We start from the raw sequence: 20,200 nt of genomic DNA, 5'->3' as shown, positions 1-20,200 counted from the left end.
ATTAATTTTTATATTTATATAACTATTTTTAAAACAGTGGTTATAAATAAAATATTTTTTTAAAAAAATAAATTTTGTATACAATATTTTATTTTCAAATATTTTTTATATTTATATAATTATTCTTAAAATAATATCAACCCAATAAAATATTTAAAAACAATTAAAATATGTTATAGAATGGGTTAAAATAATGATTAAAAACCAGATTTGAAAGTAATTAATAATCACACATGTTTTCATGGTTTTTTTTTTTTTTTTTAAACCAAAAGAATTGTTTCCAAGGTAAGACTACTTTCTATAAAAACGGTTCCTAGGTGTTATGTGATTTAATGGATTTTGATACAAAAAAGAAAAACTGTTCATGGTTCTGACAGAACCCTACTTTCTATGAAAACGTGTTCCTCGTGTTAAAACCGTTTGGTAGTGGCTTTAAAAGTGTTTTCATCCCTAAAAATATTAGAAAGTGTTTTTACGGTAAAAAATAAATATTCAACAATATTTTAAAAAATTTTAAAAACACTTAAAGTGTATTTTAGGATACCACTTGGAAGGTGTTTTTTTTAAAAATAAACACACTTAATTTTTTTTAAATATTTCTAAAATACCCAAATATTCTCACTATCCTTCTTTCACTTTCACTCTCATCAATTTTTTATGAAATTTTTTTACTCATAATAAAAAAACTAATATCCAGAAAATAATTTTAAGATTTTGTATAATCTCATCGAAAAATCATCACAAGCTTATCATGTTGTAAGCTTAATAACATCAATTTCTAAATTTTCATGTACCATAAGTTGTTTCTATTTTTATAAACATAAAAATAATTTTTTGAATTTTTTTAACAATATAAAAATGTTTATATACATTTTTTGTAATAAAAGTTTTTAATTTTTTTTTTTTGTAATGAATGTCCTTTTAGTAATTTATTAATATTAAAAGTGTCATTGTATTTATGAGATATATTATCAAAAACACTATTAGAATCACTTTTTCAAATTCTTATAAAAATGTGTTTTATAAAAGTGTTATAAAATAAAATACTTCAAATAAAAACACTTGTACTAGCATCATTGACCAACTCTTAATAGATTTAGAAAAAACATACCAATAATTGAGTTACATAAAACTGATAAATTCTTATCTAAAATTAAAGGTGACAAAATTTGATCGATCAACACAATAATAACCCAACACATTTTTTACAATTTTGGATTTAATATAAATGAATTTAAATTAATAATTTTGTGTTGATCTATGTAATCCTTTTAATAAATATATAATTTTTTAGTCTCTGGATAACACAAATTTGACTCATTTTAAAATCTAATTATTAATTTAATTATAGATTTAAATTATTTAATCCATATTTACTCATGTTAAATTTATTTTTAAATGAATAGGTTAATTGAATCATAAATATTTGATTAAAACATTAATCATATAAAGATATAGACCTAATTTAACTTGGTTATAAAATAGGGACCTAATTATTAAACATAACGTGTTACCTTTTTAATTATTAGGTGATATTAGAGTTTATGTTTTTAACGTAATTATTATTTATGTGGGTTTGAATTTAGCTGTGGAGGAGAAAAACCGGCGTTTTTTAACTACACACAAACACGACCAATGCGAATTGCAACCCCAAGGAGACAAAAAATGTTAAAGATCTATCTCTGAACCAAGCAACGACGTCGTTTTCTTTTTCTTTTGCCCTTTTTCTTCCTTTGCGCTGTACCAGTACCAAGAGACGTTATCTTCCTCGTATGAATTGAGGGAAGAAATCAGGAAACGGAGTAAAAACAATGAAATTGACAAATTGTTTAGAGAGAAGGAAAACCTTAAACAGCAGGGAATAGCTGAATAAGAGTGTTGATTAACTCATCACAGCTGAGACCCAAATCGCGCCTTCACTGCAACACTCTTCATCGCCATGGTAACTTCCAAAGACACATACGTTGCCTTCTCTTCTCTTCTTTTCTCTCTAAAATTGGTTTACCTTCTTCCGCAGGATTACCTGAAATCCGTGGTTCCCTCTCAACTTGTAGCCGAGCGTGGCTCCAATCTCGTTGTCATCAATCCAGGTTTCAAAACCCTCTTCTTCCTACCACTTCTAAATTATTATTATTATTATTATTTTGTACTTTTCTTATCGGTTCCCTTGATTTTCTTTTTAATTAGATATTCATATACCTGCAAATACTGCATTACACAAATAAGGCTCAGATTTTGTAGAAAACAAACACATTACCTAGAAAGTTAATTGAAAATCAGAGCGCTGGTTTCTGTTAATGGAGAATGGAAGTGCTTTTATATGTGCAATTACAAATGGAAAACCGTAAACATCTATGTAACATCCCATAAAGTCATGCGAGTAGTTTGTATAGAAATCTGCATGTTGAACTGTCAAAGGCAGAGGAGGCATTTTGATTCATTTGTGCAACACATTTGCATTTCACAATAGGGAATATGTGTGGAAGTAGTAAATTCCAGCCAATGAGGTGTTGTGGTCAAACATTTCCAGCAGTTGTATAAGTCATGACAAGTTCTACTGGTTTTGATCTAGACCGAGGTTCAGTATCTACTTTCATGGTCTTCTGAGAGATAAGAGGATGGTTGGTAAAGGTAGAGAAGGCAATGGTGGAACATGGAATAGTGATGTCACAGGTACATTAAACATTGGCATTGAGTTATGGTACTATGAATATGAAAACTTGGCCTCGAGTATCTCATACTGGTGTTATTAGTTGTATTATAATTTATAAACACCCAAATCTAGAGACCATGAGGTCTTCAGAATATGTTAGGAGGCTGCCATGGCTAACAAAAGAAACAACCACTACAGTGGAAGATCTAGTGAGTGCCATTGCACCTTGGGATTGGGCATCGACACCTCATGCTTTAAGGAAATCCAGTGGCAATGTTAGTTGCAGCAACTACTTGGCAGGTAGTAACAAAGTTTTGAATACTATATCTAAATTTTTAATAATTTCTATTTGGACCAGCTCACAAGGGGGGATGAAAGATACAGAGCAGAACAGATGTTGTTTTTGCAAAGAAGAAGAAATGATTTATCACATCCTTCTCCATTGCACAAGGGCTGTTTATCTTGTGGCAACTTTGCCCTATTTGGAATTAAGTGGGTTTAATTAGAAGGGTCCTTTTGGGTTGACATGGATCCTTTGTTGGGAAAAAGAGTAAGAAAGCTTGGATCACAGCCATTTTGTGTTTAGGTTGGATCAAATGGAAGGAGAGGAATAAGAGAGCTTTTGAAAATACTAAAAATGTGGGTCATACAATAAAAAAAATCCTTTATGTATAATTTCTTGGGGTTGGTTAGAGTGTACATAGGTGATTACTCAAAGTCCATGGTGGATTTCATTGATTGGTTGAGCTCTAAGTAGGGAGAGGGTATTTTTTTTTTTTGTGTCTTTGTCCGCTTTGTATAGCCTTTTGGCACTTTGTATACAATGTATATACTTTTGTGCACTCTTTTGTTAGCCGCTTCTAATAGATTTATCTTTTTTCTATTAAAAAAAAATAGTTTTTGTAGAGGTGGAAGAGACTAACATTAAAAAATCTGAGATGATGCTGAGGAGTAGCTGAAACAAAAATTTCCTTGATTGGTTCATTGTGACTAATGTTTGGATGAGTTTCCTCCTGATCACTTCAGAATAAAGATTGAAAGCATAAATGATGCACAATTTGACCAAATTAAAATGCAAAATCGCTCAATTAGTGCATTAAAAACTGAAAGAAATGCAGATGATGCAAACCCTTTTATGCTCAAGTGCAAATTGAATGATGAGAGGGTTTAATTGTAGATAATGGTCACCAATAGTATGTTGTTAGGGTTTGGAATCATCTAGCTAAAGAATTGACACACATACCATAATTGTTCGTAAGAGCAATAAGATTATCTGGAATCAAATGGCACTTGTTAGGATGTTTTGATTGCACATAAACATGAAAACTGTTCAATCCCTTTGTCTGAGGCAAAATGGTGAATCTGAAGCCAGGAGGTGAATGAGAATTTGAAAATGATAACATAAGACAATGTTAATAGAAAAATTAAACAATAGCCTTCACACAAGTTGTGTTGGATGATTTTGTGTCTTTCCTGTCAATGCTATCTCATATTTCATGATTTCTGATTTATCTGGGCTGGGTTGTACTAAACTGAGATTCATGTCATTTTGGAGATGAACTTAGTACAGTTTTTTTGGAGTCAAAAAGAAATTAGCAGTGAAATGCCAAAAATAATGTATTGTAATAAGAGGAAGAAGCAAAAAGGAAAAAAATAGCACCTGAATGAAAAAATATGCAATGCCAATGCCTATCCAAAAAAAAAAAAAAAAAAAAGAATCATAAAAAACAAAAGAAAAAATATGGATGGAAAATAAAAACATAGAAGGGTGAGTTGCAAAGACACCCTAGAGGATCCAAGCTATGACAATCAAGCACTGAATAATAACTAGAAAAAGGAGCAATAACTCTATCCTTGATCATTAAAAGGAATAAGATATTTTAATATAGAAACAATTTGCTGTTAGAGACTCAAAGAGGATCATAAAAAAATTCTAGGATACAATTCCTTATGAAAGAGCTTGGTGCTGAAAATAAGAAGTCTATGGTTTTGTTTTGTTAATCAAACCATTACATGTATTGCAAGTAAGTATATGTTCCATGAGTGCAGTAGATATATAGTGGTGGATTGTCATTTCACTCAGGAAGTAGTGATGAGAGATAATGTAGTTACTTCTTAAGTCAAAGTAAAAACCTGCTTGGAGTTCATTGAGGTTGTTTGGAACAATCTGTTTGTTATCCATAAGTTCCAAGCCAGGCTTTGAAAATTTCTGGGCTTCATCTCAAGGGAGAGTGTTTAAGTATTTTTCAGAGTATTATTATAATTTGGTCCTTAGGATTATTATAGGATTGTAGTATACAAAATTTGCTATTGTAGTTTATTGTTTTCTAATTTAATTAAAAAAGGAGAGCAAACACATTCTCTTCTCCCATTTTTTGGTTCTCTAACAAGGTATTAGAGTTATGGGTTAACTAAAGATTTTGAGTTTTAATGTCTCCTATTATTTATTTCCCATCCATTTATTTGTAATTTGTAATTATTGTTGATTCATTTTTCAGCAAGCAGTTATGGGCGGCACATGAGGGAGGGAGTTGGCCTAATATACATTGTGGGCTTATATCCTAATAACTTAAGCTTTTAGGAAAATTGGTCGCAAACACAAGTTATGTGTGAAGATGAGAAATTTAGGGAAAATAGCATTCTAGAATTGTTTAATACCATTAAAGAAAATCATTTCCATGATTAGATAGCAGTTTTGAGATTGAGTTAAGAAGGTGCAAAAGGATCTACAGTCTTTCACTAATTTCTAAGAATGCATGGATCTTTGAAGATAAAAAAGATTGATATCTGAATTGAGGAAAAATATTACTTTCACACATCTCTTTGGAAATTAGTTGCCTAGGAGTTTGTGGAAGTTCCATTTAGCATTATTTTGCTGGGTTGATGTTCAATCTGCCTCCTAGCTTAGGAAGTGCTGAACATATGGGTCGAGTTTATTTCTCCACCAGTTGGTATTTGCAAACTAAATTTCAATGGATGCTTCTTGTATAATCTGGGTTAGCCAGATATTGATGTACTTATACCGGATCACAAGGATAGAACTGCTAGAGGTTTGTCAAAGGGAGTTGGTTATGGGCTTGCTATTAAAGTGGAGATGGTTGCTTTATTTGGAAATGCCAAAATTGCAAGAGTTGGGCATCTAATATCTTGGTAGAGGAGGACTAATTACATCTTGAGTGGCTAATGATTGGAGAAGGTCCTCAAGATACAATCATTGGATTGGAAAGTCAGGAAGCGATAACCTGGCAAAGAGAGGAGCCTACCCCCCCCCCCCCCCCCCCCCACTCCCCCATCCCCCCAAAATAAAAGGGAAGAATAAAAATAAAAATAAAAATCAGTACTTGGGCGAAGAAGTTATCTTTTGGCAATGATGTGAAAATTTCAGTAGGAAAAAACTAATAAAATGACCATTTCATTGATTTGTGGGATACAACAAGAAATGAAAACTTGACTACAATATTATTAATGACAATGCCAACAACCATTGGCCTTTGGTACCATCCAAAATGTAGAATAGAAGAAATAAAACAATGATAAAAATAATTTATATTTTGCTTTTACAACAATGGCCAAAAAAAAGAAAAAAAAGAAAAAAATTGGAAATGAAGTTTTTTTCCTTGCAAAGTTGATGTATCATGTTTTGATGCTTTCTATTCTTTCTTCCTAAGTTTAGGATTTAAAAAAAAAAAAATCTGAAATGGTATCAAAGATTTTTCTTTAGCAAGAGCTTTTATTTAAACATTTGGTTTTAAATAATTAAAATTAAAACAAACCAAAATTCATCAATTGAAGTCTAAAATTTAGCTTAGTGGAGATCAAGCAAATTTTGATTAGTAAAATGGTAAATTTTATAAATATCAAATGAGGATGCTATATACCAAGAAATAAGAACTTTAGGGTGTGCATATTCATTTATGAACAAAGGCCAAACATGTTTGGTATGATAATTTACAATTTTTATTTTTTTTTTGGTAAAAGGCAATAATATTAAACAATACAAACTAATTACAACATCTAGTTATATACACACCTCTAGCATCTTCCTCACATATGGATAAGTTACTATATACTATAAGAATGAATTACATATATTTCCTGGATTTAATGTTGTTTATGGCCTTTAGGCAATATTTACAACATGTTATTGTGATGATCAGGTTCTGCAAATATTCGAATAGGCCTTGCTCAGCAGGAAACTCCCTTTAATGTTCCTCATTGTGTTGCTCGATATACAACTGTGGGTAACCAAGTGCCTAAGAGACATGTGCAGGACCAGGTAAAGGAATCTCATAAATTTATTTCCATAGTTCATCTTGCTATTAGTTCCAGTCAGACTTGAATCTTTATTCAGTTTGTTTCTTGATTGTTAGTTTTTCATTTTTTTGTTTTGGACTTTCAGATGCTTAATTCTCAGATTACAACTGCACAGCATATGGAGCGTGAGAAGGCATATGATATTGTAAGTGAATAAACACTGGTTCATCATACTTCCAAAATTTATGGAATCTTGTATTATTATATTAAATATGTTTGGGTTTGTTTATCTTCTCCAGATTGCATCATTATTAAAAATTCCCTTCTTGGATGAAGAAGTTGCCAACAACTCCTTCCCACGTAAGGTACATGCAATTGACTATTTGTTGAGTTAGTTTGGTGTATTTTACTCTCTTGTACTATAATTGCCTTCATCCCATAAAAATATAGATGGACAATCATTGTTAGTTGGTAAGTAGTGGCCATGGCTGCTAGAGTTGTACAGTCACAATATCCTAGAAACTTAAATTTCAACCATTGTTTTATTGTAATGGTGATTGTCATGGTAATAAAGGAGCATATTTCATTTTTACTGTGAGTTGATGATTGTTGTAGTGACTAGAATCATGTAAATTCTTGTGGACATGCAAAGATGTTGAAGGCACTTGGAAGGTTAAAAATTTGTTCTCTGGTTTTAGGAGCATCCTCACTGCTCACATGCCCCCTAAATTTCATTCACTAGTTTCTCGTTTGTTTATCAATCTTGTCATTGTAACTAAACATTTGACTGTGATAGTTCTTATTGAATGGTGACTACTAAGTGCCTATTTGTTAGTGTTTTTTCACAATGGTTTGCTAATTTATGAAGTTCTATTTTTAGGCAATTCTAATCTGTATTATTGTTTAAATTTTTTAGTTTCCTATTCATCAGTTGTTTAATAAGATTTTGCTGAACTCACTGTGAAAGAAAGGTTCATTTATGAATCTGAAGAATGCAGGGACTATATGATACACCTTGTTTATATGATGGTGAATTTTCTTATCTTTGTTATTTGCTCCTATAAGTGACAAAATTGTTGTGCAGATGGCACGTGTTGATGGATACAATCCACCAAACACTAGAAAAGATACAGCCTTCTCCTGGGCTAACATATTTGAGAAGAAATCTGATTCATCTTTGGCACCAGGTTATAAAAAACTTCATCTGTCTGCTTCATGTACATGTACCTTTTCTTTTTTGACTGAATCATATTATGATGGCTACTTACTGTTCTTTTTTCATCTGTGTGTTCCATTGTTGAATTCCCATTGCACTTTCTGAGTACCTTATCCGAGCGGATATGTTTATTTATATTCTGAGGCAGATCCAGGAATCTTACTGCAGGTGGGGAGTAGGGGGCAGAGTAAAGTATTAAAACAAGTAAAATTTAATAACATATTTCAAGCTTTAACTAAAAAGAGAAAAGTCACACCCTGTCATTTTCCCAGCAGAAATTTGATGAATTTGTGCCTGAGCCCAAATGTCTGTTTTACTCACAAATGCTGTGCCTGTGACTTGCAACCTGAACTTGTTCTGGGAATCAACCTAAAAAGGCCATGAGGCCTGTAGAGATTTGTTCTATTGCTGGATCACATGGCACATGAGGGTGCAATGGAACAACTGAGCTCCCATCTAGCGACTGTCACAATCTTAGACACATAATCTGTAGCCTATAAGTTCTGATGTCATTGCTTGCAGCACTAACATCATTGCTTGCAACACTGCTACTTCAAGGGATGATCTGAATTCATTTTTCCTTTGTCAATTGTTAGTTGTAGTTTTATTGTAGAGACTGCTTTATGCATCTGGAAGGATGGGGGTGGTGGGCCCTGGTTTATTTTCATCATCGTTAAAATTGGGATTTGTTTGCTCATTTCTTTTTCTTTTGCCTTTTTTGGTTGGGAAAAGAGAGAGGAGGGTAGGGTGGGGTTTCAGCTTGAATAGACTATTAGCTTGTTACAATTCCATTTTGAGTTTTTGGCTGGATCAACTCTTAAGACCCCCGATGACCTGTTGTGGTTGTTAGAAATAAGTTGATTTAAGCGTTCTATGTTTACCCTTGAAGGTTTTGTAATATGTTAGCGAGTTTATGGGTTCTTTAGCATGCTGAAACTGAAATTGCTATCAGATTTGTTCTCCGTACACCATGATTGTTGCAACTTGCAAGTAGTGGGGGATTTCAACTTGAAACTTCCATATATACAAGCCATCACTTTTCAACAGTTACTAACGGAAGACTCGGAGTGGAAGGCAGATATAGGGGGGTTAAATTTGAATCAGATTAGCCAACAAGAAGCGGACATCTTGGAGCTTCCCTTCATGGAAGAGGAGGTTCATTCGGCCCTAATGGACATGAATGGGGACAAGGCTCCAGGTCCGGATGGCTTCACGGGGGCCTTTTGGCAATTTTGCTGGGAGTTTGTGAAGGAGGAGGTTTTGGAGATGTTCACAGAATTCCATGAGCAAAATGTTTTTCTCAAGAGCCTCAATACCACGTTTTTGGTTCTTATCCCAAAAAAATGAGGAGCGGAGGAGCTGGGGGACTTCAGGCCTATCAGTCTCTTGGGCGGGCTGTATAAACTTTTGGCTAAGGTGCTAGCCAATAGGATTAAAAACGTGATTGGTAGAGTGGTCTCTTCAGATCAGAACGCATTTGTCCTGGGTAGGCAGATTTTGGATGCATCTCTAATCGCAAATGAGGTGATTGACTCATGGAAAAAAAAAGGAGAGAAAGGTCTGATCTGCAAATTAGATATTGAAAAGGCGTATGATAGTGTTAATTGGCAGTTTTTGATGAGGGTTATACAAAAAATGGGATTTGGGGCTAAGTGGAGGGAGTGGATATGGAGCTGCATCTCGATTGCTAAATTCTCAGTGTTAGTAAATGGGGAGCCAGCTAGGTTCTTTTCTAGCTCTAAGGGGCTTCGGCAAGGCGACCCTCTATCCCTATATCTGTTTATCATGGGAATGGAGGTGCTGAGTGCCCTTATTCGGAGGGTTGTGGAAGGGGGGCTGCATCTCCAGGTGCAGAATCCGGAGGGGTAGGGGGCAGGCTGTTAATATTTCCCACCTTCTCTTTGCGGACGATGCTATAGTTTTCTGTGAGGCTAAGAAAGATGACATGACATATTTGAGTTGGATCTTATGTTGGTTTGAAGCCGTTTCAGGGCTGAGGATTAATCTGGCTAAAAGCGAAATTATTCCAGTAGGGGAGGTGGATGAGATCCTTGAGATGGCTGTAGAGTTGGGATGCAAGGTAGGTCAGCTGCCATCAACTTACTTAGGGCTGCCTCTGGGGTGCGCCCAATAAAGCCGTTTGTGTGTGGGATGGGGTGGAAGAAAGGATGAGGTGGAAATTAGCCCTTTGGAAGCGGCAATACATCTCTAAGGGTGGTAGAATCACACTCATAAAGAGTACTTTGGCTAGCATGCCATTATATCAGCTGTCCCTCTTCCATATGCCTAGGATAGTGGCAAGAAGACTAGAAAAGTTGCAAAGAGATTTCTTGTGGGGAGGGGGAAGTACGGAAAGAAAAGCACACCTAGTCAATTGGGAGAGGGTGTGTGTGGGTAAGGAGAAGGGGGGGCTTGGTTTGAGGAAATTAGTCCCTTTGAACAAAGCTCTACTTGGAAAATGGGTGTGGAGATTTGCTCGTGCCAAGGAGGAGATGTGGAAACGTGTTCTTGTGGCAAAATATGGGCAAGAGGAATTTGGGTGGAGGACTAAAAAGGCAAATGGGGCGTTTGGTGTTAGGGTTTGGAAGGAGATTCTGAAAGAAGCTGATTGGTGTTGGGATAATATGATTTTTAAGGTAGGAAAAGGCACCAAAATCAGGTTTTGGAAAGACCCTTGGTGTGGGGATGTGGAGCTGGCCCGGAGGTTCCCTCAACTCTTCAATGTGGCTGCCTAAAGGAGTGCCACTGTGGGGGATATATGGGACCAGAATTCTGGCCAAGGAGGTTGGAACCTAAGGTTTATTAGAGGCTTCAATGATTGGGAGCTGAACATGGTAGACGAATTGCTTCAAATCCTAAGGAGTCAAAGAATTACCTTGGAGGAGGACTTGGCCTTATGGAAGGGAGGAAAAAATGGGAAGTTTGACATTCAGGAAGCGTATGGGCTAATGACCAGCCATAGTATCCCTTTGTTTCCCAAAAAAGGCATTTGGGTGGAGAACGTTCCTTCCAAGCTAGCGTTTTTTGCGTGGGAAGCTACTTGGGGGAGGGTTCTTACTCTTGATAGGCTTCAAAAGAGAGGATGACAGTTTCCTAATCGTTGTTACTTATGTGGTAGTGATGAGGAAACCATTAATCATCTTCTTATTCATTGTATAGTGGCTAGTGTGTTGTGGGGGATTGTTCTTAGTCTGTTTGGAGCCCAGTGGGTCTTTTCAGAAACTGTAAAGGAGGCGGTTATCAGCTGGAAGGGTTCTTTTGTGGGTAAAAAGAGGGAGAAAATTTGGAGATCCATACCGTTATTTATTTTTTGGACGGTTTGGAAAGAGAGGAATAGATTAGCATTCCGGGGGGGGAGTTAGCTATACAGAAAGTTAAGAATTCTTTTGTTTGTAATTTGTGGGGGTGGGCAAAATTGTATAATGGTGCGGAGCCTCGTTCCCTTATAGGTTTCTTGGAGTGGATAACCTCTAGTTAAGGGTCGGTGGGTTTTTTGTTTCTTTTGGTTTATTTTGTTGTGAGGTCTTCGTCGCCTCGTATACTCCCTGTATACTATGCGGCGCTTTGCCTTTTGCTAATATATGTGTTTACTTATCGAAAAAAAAAAAATCACTTTAGTTTTAAAATTGCATTTTCTCTATATGTAAAAGATTATGTATAATTGGATTGATTTTTATGCAGAAAGTTTGGAGAATAAAGGTGCAAATATGGAGTCTATTGACCAACATGAAAGTAATGATTGTAAGGAAGCTAGCTCTAGTGAATGTAAGTACAGACAATTTATTTGTGGAGAGGAAGCGCTTAGAATATCCCCCAATGAGCCCTATTGCTTACGCCGACCAATTCGCAGAGGTCATTTTAATGTTTCTCAACATTATCCCATGCAGCAGGTAGTCTATCCTTCATTTGTTGGCTGTTCTTGTTGAGAGCATGTGTGGTTTCCAGCTAAAGGGGAAAAAAACTCTTGAATTCCTCAAATTCATGTGTGGCTTTATCATCTACTATTTTGAGGCTGAAAATTTTATACTGGACATTTAATCATGAAATGTCACATCACATTGAAATGCAATAATTTATCCTATTGAATATGTATGCTATATGAATTCTCAGAAATTAGAAACTGAATTTCTAGTTACTAGCAAACTGTTGTGCTTCTGATTAAATTGCATTTTTGACAGGTGTTGGAAGACCTGTTTACAATTTGGGACTGGGTTTTGATTGAGAAATTGCATATACCTCACTGTGAAAGAAACATGTATTCTGCTATTCTTGTTGTGCCTGAAACATTTGATAATCGAGGTACTCACATGCCTATTGTTATTCCATTCCTGTTTATCTTGATTGAAACCTTTATTTAAGGAAATTGCTTCCTCATTTTGATATCAGTGAACTCTTGTATGTTGTAGAATTATAGAACCTGCTTAAGAACGTTATTGAAAACAGTTTTCTATCTCAAAAAATACATTTGCCAAATTTTTGATTGAAATGGTTTTTTGAGAATTTGTCCTAAAAATAGGTTGTTTTTGAGAGCAACTTTTAAGGTGCTTTTAGTTGTTTTTTGTAAACTGTTATGAGAAACAATTGAAAATATGAAAAATTCTTCGAGAACTTTTTTATTGTACACAAGTGTAGTGCATTTTCACAAAGAATAAGCAAAAAAAACTGTTTTTCAAATTTGAGTTCTCGAATAGAATTTTATTCCAGAAAATAATTGAAAACTGTTCTTAAAAACTATTTTAAAAAACTTGGCCAAACATGACCATTCTCATCGCTACAATTTTGTTTTGTATACATTCACGTGCTTTGATGGTAAGGCCCTTTGATAAGGTGATGAATCCAAGAGATCACTTAAGATGTACAAATCTTCAAAGACATAATTTGATAAGGACTTCCATGAGTATTTTGAGTTATCAGGAATCGTTTTTAAGAATGTGCCATGTTTTCTTATTTCTAGAAGTTTTGGGCCCCATTTTATGCACTGTTTTAACTATCTAATAGCTCTTTTGGACTGTTAAAAGAGCTTTACATGTATTTGATTATATGTTGAAGCATTTTAAAGTACAGGAGGTTTGAGACTTGGATTCTCTTTGTAATAAATATAAGAGCAAGGGTCTTCTTTAGAAGAGCTCTTTAGTGAGACACTGACTAAAGATATGATGGCAAGACACTAGATCACCTTTTCTTTTACTGCCCAACAGTGTGGGAGCTATAGGATATGATGGTGGTCACTTTCTGTAGGTTTGGAGGCAATCGTAGGAGTAGGGTACTCTAGTGTACTTCTGGACTTGCCTTGTTACAGATGAATGCCAGAATTTTCGAGGATCAATGGAGTCTGTGGACTTGATTAGGCTATGGTGGATTTCTTCTCTTCTGTGGGTGTTGGTTTTTTTGGGGTTTTTGGACACTTGAGTGTAATTATGTTGTTCTACAAGGAGAAGGCCCACAGTAGTGCATTTTGAATGGCTTAACTTTGATGGTTGTCTTTTTAGTCATCCAGGATAGTTAGGCATCAGTGGGGTTTCCTAGATCACAAGGGAGGGATGGCTAGAGCTTTTCCCATGCTTTCTGGATGGGTTTGAACAAAGAGACCAATGTATTAGCCTTATTAGAAGGCTTGACCCAGGAAAATAATTTGGGCTTCATTAATTTCTTAGAGGAGAATGATTCAACAAAAACTGTATCATGGACATCCTGGAGAATGAGAGGCCCTTGGGAGTTGGATTATTCTTGTGTAGGATTTTGGATCTGCCTTTGGAGCTAAGAATGTTCTTTTCAGTGGATTTCATGCTTCACCGAGTTGGCAGCTCTTTTGGCTAAGCATGGTCCAACTCACCTTGAGGTTTTTGTAGTGGATCACATGACTCCTTGTTATTCTTTGGTTTGTTGCATGTTCTCTTATTTTTTTCAGGCTCTATTAGGGGCCTCTTTCACGTCTCTATGTATTCATGCTTTGAAGGACATTTGTTCCTTCTTGTATTTGTAAAAGTACTAGAGTGGAAAGGGAAGATGTTACTGTTTGGAAATTGTTGAGAAGGGTGTCTTCTTTGTTTTCCTCCTTTTATTCTTTTGCCTAGGGTTGTAGTTACAATACAAGACCAAGTTAAACAAATAATGCAAAGATTGGGCTCTTTATTTCCTCAAAACATAATTTTTTCTTCTCTTTCCATAAGAACCATATCAAGCATAGGGTAGCCAGCCTCCAGAATCTCTTTTGTTTCTTCTCCCACAAATCTCCAATGCTAACCTAATAACTCTTTAATTAACCTAGGAAGCACCCATGAAACACCAACAAAGAAAATATCAATTACCACTGATTTTGAGTCACTCTACAATGAATTCCTATTCATTATCTTGCTTACAAAAGACACTCCAACTAGCTTTTTTTTTTTTTCTTTTCGATGGGTAAATGAAGACTGCATTAATGGAAAAATGTATACATGACATATACAGTGCAACCAAAACCCAAAAAAGCATGATACACAAAAACCAGCAACCGTACCCTACGAAGAGCCTGACTAGTCTACAAAGTTTAACAATAGCAAAGAAGCATCCCTAATGTACATTCTAACCCAAAAAAGAACTTCTAATTGTTTGGTCCAAGCTTTCACAATTCTCAAAGGCTCTCCTATTTCTATCATTCTAAATGGTTTAAAAAAGGCATAACCCTTCCAAGCCTTTTTTTTTTTTTTTTTTTTCGGCCAACAAAGGAGCCCTCTCCAACTCAATAGTGCCCCTCTCATTGAAGAGTGCATCACCTATTGTACATCAAATAGAGCAAAAATCAATTGCCACAAAATGCAACCTTTTATACAATGAAGGAGAAAATGATTACCCGTTTCTTATTCTTTGCACATATAGCATCTATTAGGCATCCTCCAACCCTTCCTTTTGAGTTGATCTTGAGTTAAAATCTTAACCCAAGTTGCTTCCTAAGCAAAGAAACTAGCTCTTACAAGAACCCAGGAATTCCAAACTGTACCATAAGAGAACGACTCTGCTCTCTTGCTTGCAAGGAGGAGTAAAAAGACTTAATTGAAAAGTTACCATTCTTTGTCTCTAGTCGCACCATAACATCATCAGTTCCTAAACAAATGGAGTGATCATATAACCTCCTAAAAAAGACATCTACCTCCTCTAACTCCCAATTATGCAGTTGTTTAATAAACCTAGGGACCCAGCTATCGCTGTCTTAGACATCAATCACCCAAGCATCTTTTTAGGAGGCTATAGAATAAAGATCCGAAAAAGAATCCCTCAAAGGCGTGTTCCCATACCATTTGTCCTTCTAGAACTTCACCCTGGAACCAACCTTATAGCTTGTATTATCTTTGAAAACCTCCCATCCATGTTTGATTGCCTTCTATAACCAACCCCCCCTTCCTCTAATTTCTTTAGTACACCACCCCCCTTCTTGTTTGTACTTACCTAAAATTATCTGTTTCCAAAGATGATTTATTTTACTCACAAATCTCCAAGATCATTTTCCTAAAAGAGCCTTGTTAAAGATAGAAAGGTTTCTAAAACCTAAGCCCCCTTTTTAGTTTCCAAGCAAACAACAAGCTAATTTACCAAATGTGGCTTATTGACCAAAGCCCTCCTCCCCAAAGGAAGTCCTTTTGAATATTTTCCAGTCTAATAGCTACGCTTTTAGGTGTAACAAAAGGGGACATGCAATAAATCGATAAGTTGGATTTATCAATATCTACCTTCCATCTTTTGAGAGATGCTGACTCTTCCACAAAGCAAACCTTTTTCTAGAGGACTTGTAAGGGGCTCCTAAAGGGAGACCTAAATAGGTGGTTGGGTCCACCTTGTAGCCTAAAACCTCAACAAACTCCTCCATATTTGGGACATCCCCAATTGGAATCAACTCACTTTTCTTTAGATTAATATTTAGCCTTGAAATTGCCTCAAACCACATGAAGACCCAACTCAGGTGCTCTAGCTTCTCCTTACTAGCATCACAAAGATGAGGGTATCGTCTGCAAATAACAAATGAGAGACCTCCACTCCCACATTGTCCCTTCCTTTGACTAAGATGCCATCTATATAACCCTCTTCCTTTGTTCTATTAAGAATGTGGGGAAGAGTCTCCATCATCAAAGGAGCCATAATCCCAGTTTCTTAAGTCAGTTTGACATAAGAATTTCTCCAAAACTGACTCTTATGCAAAGAAGCCAACTTTAATTGGCACCAACAACAACCAAACCTCCTTCACAGGAAAGGAGCCCTGTTCCTTCGGATTCAAGAAGCTATAAAAAGATTGAACCAAGAATTTTTTATTCCTTACCTCCAATGCAGCTTATTTGAACAATCTACCCTGAGAATTGTAGAATGGATAAGCTGAAGAAAATCTTTCACTGGCTCAATCTCCGTCTTGGAATTTCTTTGAAAGTGGGGTGGGTTGTTCAGAGTACTTTGAAAGGGTTCCGGTAGTCAGGAATTTCTCTGAAAGTGGGATGGATGATAGTTTTCTGAACTCTGACTCCCTCTGAAAAATCAGCTACCAAGCATCTTTACCATAGGTTTATGGACAGGTTGATTACTTTGAGTTTTTTGGCAAGGTGATGTTTTCTATGCTGTTTTATGTTTTCTTTCCTGACTTGCTTGGGTATTTGTGTATATACTTCCTATATACTAGGGTGCACCCACTTTGGCACTCTAAAATATTCCACCTTTACTAATAAAAACAAAAAATGCATTAGTTTTTGGAAGGTTTTTATATGTTTTCGGGGTTTTATAAAGCTTATGGAGAACAAAAGTGAAAGAGGTTCTAAAATGTACCTCTTCTAACATCAAAGAAACAAGAAAAAAAAGAAAAGCATTAGTTTTAGAAAGTTCAATTTATCTCAAGTACTTTATTTTGTCATCAAAGTGGGAGGTTTTATGACTGCTATAAAGGCTACAAAATATTCTTCATACATGTTGCTTGCATTCACCATGGAAACATGAATGATGGATCAAAATCATAGGGCTGGTTTCTAGTTTGTTATATAAGAAGGTATATAAAGATTTCTGCAATGTTGGAGACTTGTGGTGATTATCTCAATTGAGTGAATATCTTCTTTATTTCCAAATTGAGAGAATAGCCTTGCTTTTTGAATATTGCACACACTGTCAAGAGCATGCATCTTCAATGACATAGTTGGGGTTCTTCTTAATTATCTTTCTCAACTACTATTTTATTTATATAATCATATTTTAATTATTTAGTTCCTTGTTATGAGCAGAAATAAAGGAAATGTTGTCTATTGTATTGCGAGACTTGCGTTTTAGCTCTGCAGTGGTTCACCAGGTGAGAAAATTTATTTCCTTGATGTTTACACACTAGCTCTGGATAATTATTAGATAATCTCATTAAACCTGTACATAAAATTATTGTAGCATGTGAACACTTTTCACTAGTAGCTGTAATTTTGCAGTGTCATATTAGATTCTTATCTGCAGGATTTTCTTTTGTTGTGGCAATATTCTTTTAAGTGGACGCATAACTTGAATTATAGCGAAGATCGATCCTTTCATATCAACTATGGCACCCTATCAAAAAAGGAAAAAAAAAAAAAAAATCATTTGAAAGCTCTTTCTGGACCTATCTGCCGAAAAAATTTCTGTCAAATTTCGTTTAGGGATGCTAAGGTTCAACGTGACATGTCTACATTCATTCATGCCTTTGTTTTTCTGTTTCCTTCTTGGGCAACATAGGTTATTGATATCATGGCTCAACAGGACAGCATGTATGCAGGAAAAACAAGCTTATTATGACATATACCAGCGTGACCCAGCCATCCCCCTCCCTTCTGCCACTACTAGCAACCCTACCTAGCCATACAGCTACTATAATTCCCACCATGGCACCGCCATTTTTTATGCATTTTTGGTCTGTCTGGTAATAATTTCTATAAGACAATTTTCAGCGGGACAATTCGGAAGAAGTAAATACTTTCATCACTATTGCCACAATGGCACAACCACACCTCATCATAGCACACCACCCCTGCTATAACAAATACCACCACTTATCAACATCATTACGACATTGCACCGCAGCACATCACCCCTGCTGCCATAAATGCTACTTTTCCCAACATCATTATCATCCAGGGGAATACCCTGGAGGTTTCACTTAGGAGGCTAAGGGAACTTCCTAAATAAACTTGTGGGTGTTATTCAATATACATTCTGTTAGGGCTTCAGCCGAAGTTAGCTTGATATTCATTGCTGGCACATTACCTAATAACTCAAATTTATGGTTTAACATGGTATTGGAGCCTTAGTTTTTTAGAGTCATGAGTTTGAACATTCCCACTTATTCAATTTGCTAATTATTGGGCCCATGTGCAAACCATAAGAAGGTTGTTTGTGAGACAAGGTGTTTGTGTTTTTAGCCCAAGTCTGCTTGATCTAATAGCTTAAGTTTTTTTGGTGATTTAACACATTCTTTTTTGTGCTCTGTCAGTGTGCTTGTGTTTGTTGGAGAAGAGGGAATATTTTATCATATCTTATGATGGGCTTCTTTGTGAAGACTAAAATAATGTGTTTGTTGATGTCAAAAGTGTTTTTTTAAGCATTTAGCAGATTAACAAGAAAAGCCCTTCCTGAGTTGATATATCCCTAGAAAATTATGTACATATTGAAAATGTCAATTATTTGCATTCCTGAAACAAATTTTGAGCCCAAAAGAAAAATTACAACTCTACTGATACAGGCACCAATACTACTCTTAATTTGTTTTGTAGACTTTTCTTATGGACACCAACCCTATAAGAAAATTCATGTTTCACTTGGCTTAAACACAGTTGCTCGATTTGTTGGCTAAAGAAATGAGAGACTTTTTCCCATTATCTGAAAACAACCATCTCTTTCTAGGTTTTGTGAAAAACATGTGCTATGACCTGAATCCACTGTCAATTTTATGTCGGATAGGAGCAGTTGGTAATTGAATCCAATTTTTCCCATTATTTGGGTGTTGGGAACATATCATAAATCCTCTGATTGCTGCTGCTTCTGTTATTGCCTCTGGTTTGGCGAAACCTGAGTTAGGTTCAGATCTTTGTGAGACAGTGGGAGAGTTGGATTTATTTAGGCAATGCATGGTTGGTAAACAAGGATCTCATTGACGCTAGAAGTAAAAGGGGATGAAAATAGATTTTTGGATGGAATCCTATTTCGGTTCCTTTTGTTTGATTTATATTTGGGCTAAACACTTCACAAATTTTTGGGCCTGCTAGGTTTAGATGATTTTTTTTGTAAAACTGTATGCCTCTGATGTCATTCAATGTTACATTTGGTTTCTTCCATGTGCTACTCTTTGTTGTATGAGTATAATTTCATGTAAGTGGCATACTGCAATCCGTGTTTTAAGTGTATTTTTTTCTTTTTGATAAATAAGCAGTTTCGCTAAATATGCCAGAGAAAAGGTGGAAACGAAGTCCAAGTGAAGTACATTTGAGTGAGAAAGAAAGAACAGAAAAGTTCTATTTAAGAAAAATACAGAAAAGAAAGCAAAACCTGCATACAATACTTCATATCAATAAACTTTGATGGAGTTTCTCCTTTAGCCAACCTGTAACTGTGCATCCTGTGGTATTGGTTGCTAAGACACTTGGGCTTAAGCTTCAAAATGACCTGCTTCAATGATTCTTCTGTTCCTTCTTTCTCATCTACACAGAGCAAACATGAATAGCTATTCTTCAAATCTATTTAATTTCTTCTCACGGAAAATCCATGTCAAAGCTTGGATGACTCCTTAATTGCTTGTGTGTTTAATTTGATGTCAATCATGTTTGTTGATTCGGTCTTGTCCATAGTAATTGTGCTCCCTCCTTCGACAAGTTGTCTGCTTTTTCTTCTATAACCAATTGCTCTTGCCATTGCTTTGCCACTATTATTTGATAACCTTATCTTAAAATGATGGAGCCAGGAAGGCCTTGCTGCAGTTTTTGGAAATGGGTTATCCACAGCATGTGTTGTAAATATGGGTGCTCAAGTGACATCAGTCATCTGCATTGAGGTAAGAGCATTTTCTGCATCTCCTACTTCTCCCTCTGGAGTGTTTCCAAGGCTTGCTTGTCTAGTAG

General features: G+C 35.6%; 1 protein-coding gene across 2 annotated transcripts in view; it reads left to right on the top strand.

Moving 5' to 3' along the window:
- The first annotated feature begins 1,693 nt into the window (after nucleotides 1–1,693).
- Nucleotides 1,694–20,200, top strand: part of LOC117914700 (actin-related protein 9) — a 41,697-nt gene continuing 23,190 nt past the window's right edge. Inside the window, exons 1-10 of one of the 2 annotated variants that reach the window (XM_034830145.1) lie at nucleotides 1,694–1,942; nucleotides 2,018–2,090; nucleotides 6,811–6,929; nucleotides 7,053–7,112; nucleotides 7,207–7,272; nucleotides 7,992–8,094; nucleotides 11,805–12,013; nucleotides 12,302–12,422; nucleotides 17,354–17,418; nucleotides 20,044–20,133. In XM_034830145.1, coding sequence (XP_034686036.1) covers nucleotides 1,940–1,942; nucleotides 2,018–2,090; nucleotides 6,811–6,929; nucleotides 7,053–7,112; nucleotides 7,207–7,272; nucleotides 7,992–8,094; nucleotides 11,805–12,013; nucleotides 12,302–12,422; nucleotides 17,354–17,418; nucleotides 20,044–20,133 — 909 coding nt within the window. In that variant the 5' untranslated portion in view covers nucleotides 1,694–1,939. The remainder of the gene's footprint in view (nucleotides 1,943–2,017; nucleotides 2,091–6,810; nucleotides 6,930–7,052; nucleotides 7,113–7,206; nucleotides 7,273–7,991; nucleotides 8,095–11,804; nucleotides 12,014–12,301; nucleotides 12,423–17,353; nucleotides 17,419–20,043; nucleotides 20,134–20,200) is intronic. The other variant, XM_034830144.1, reaches the window with a different exon arrangement.

Source organism: Vitis riparia, chromosome 5, assembly GCF_004353265.1.
Source record: "Vitis riparia cultivar Riparia Gloire de Montpellier isolate 1030 chromosome 5, EGFV_Vit.rip_1.0, whole genome shotgun sequence".
Classification (NCBI taxonomy): Eukaryota; Viridiplantae; Streptophyta; class Magnoliopsida; order Vitales; family Vitaceae; genus Vitis; species Vitis riparia.
This window is presented reverse-complemented; position numbering and strand designations above follow the sequence as displayed.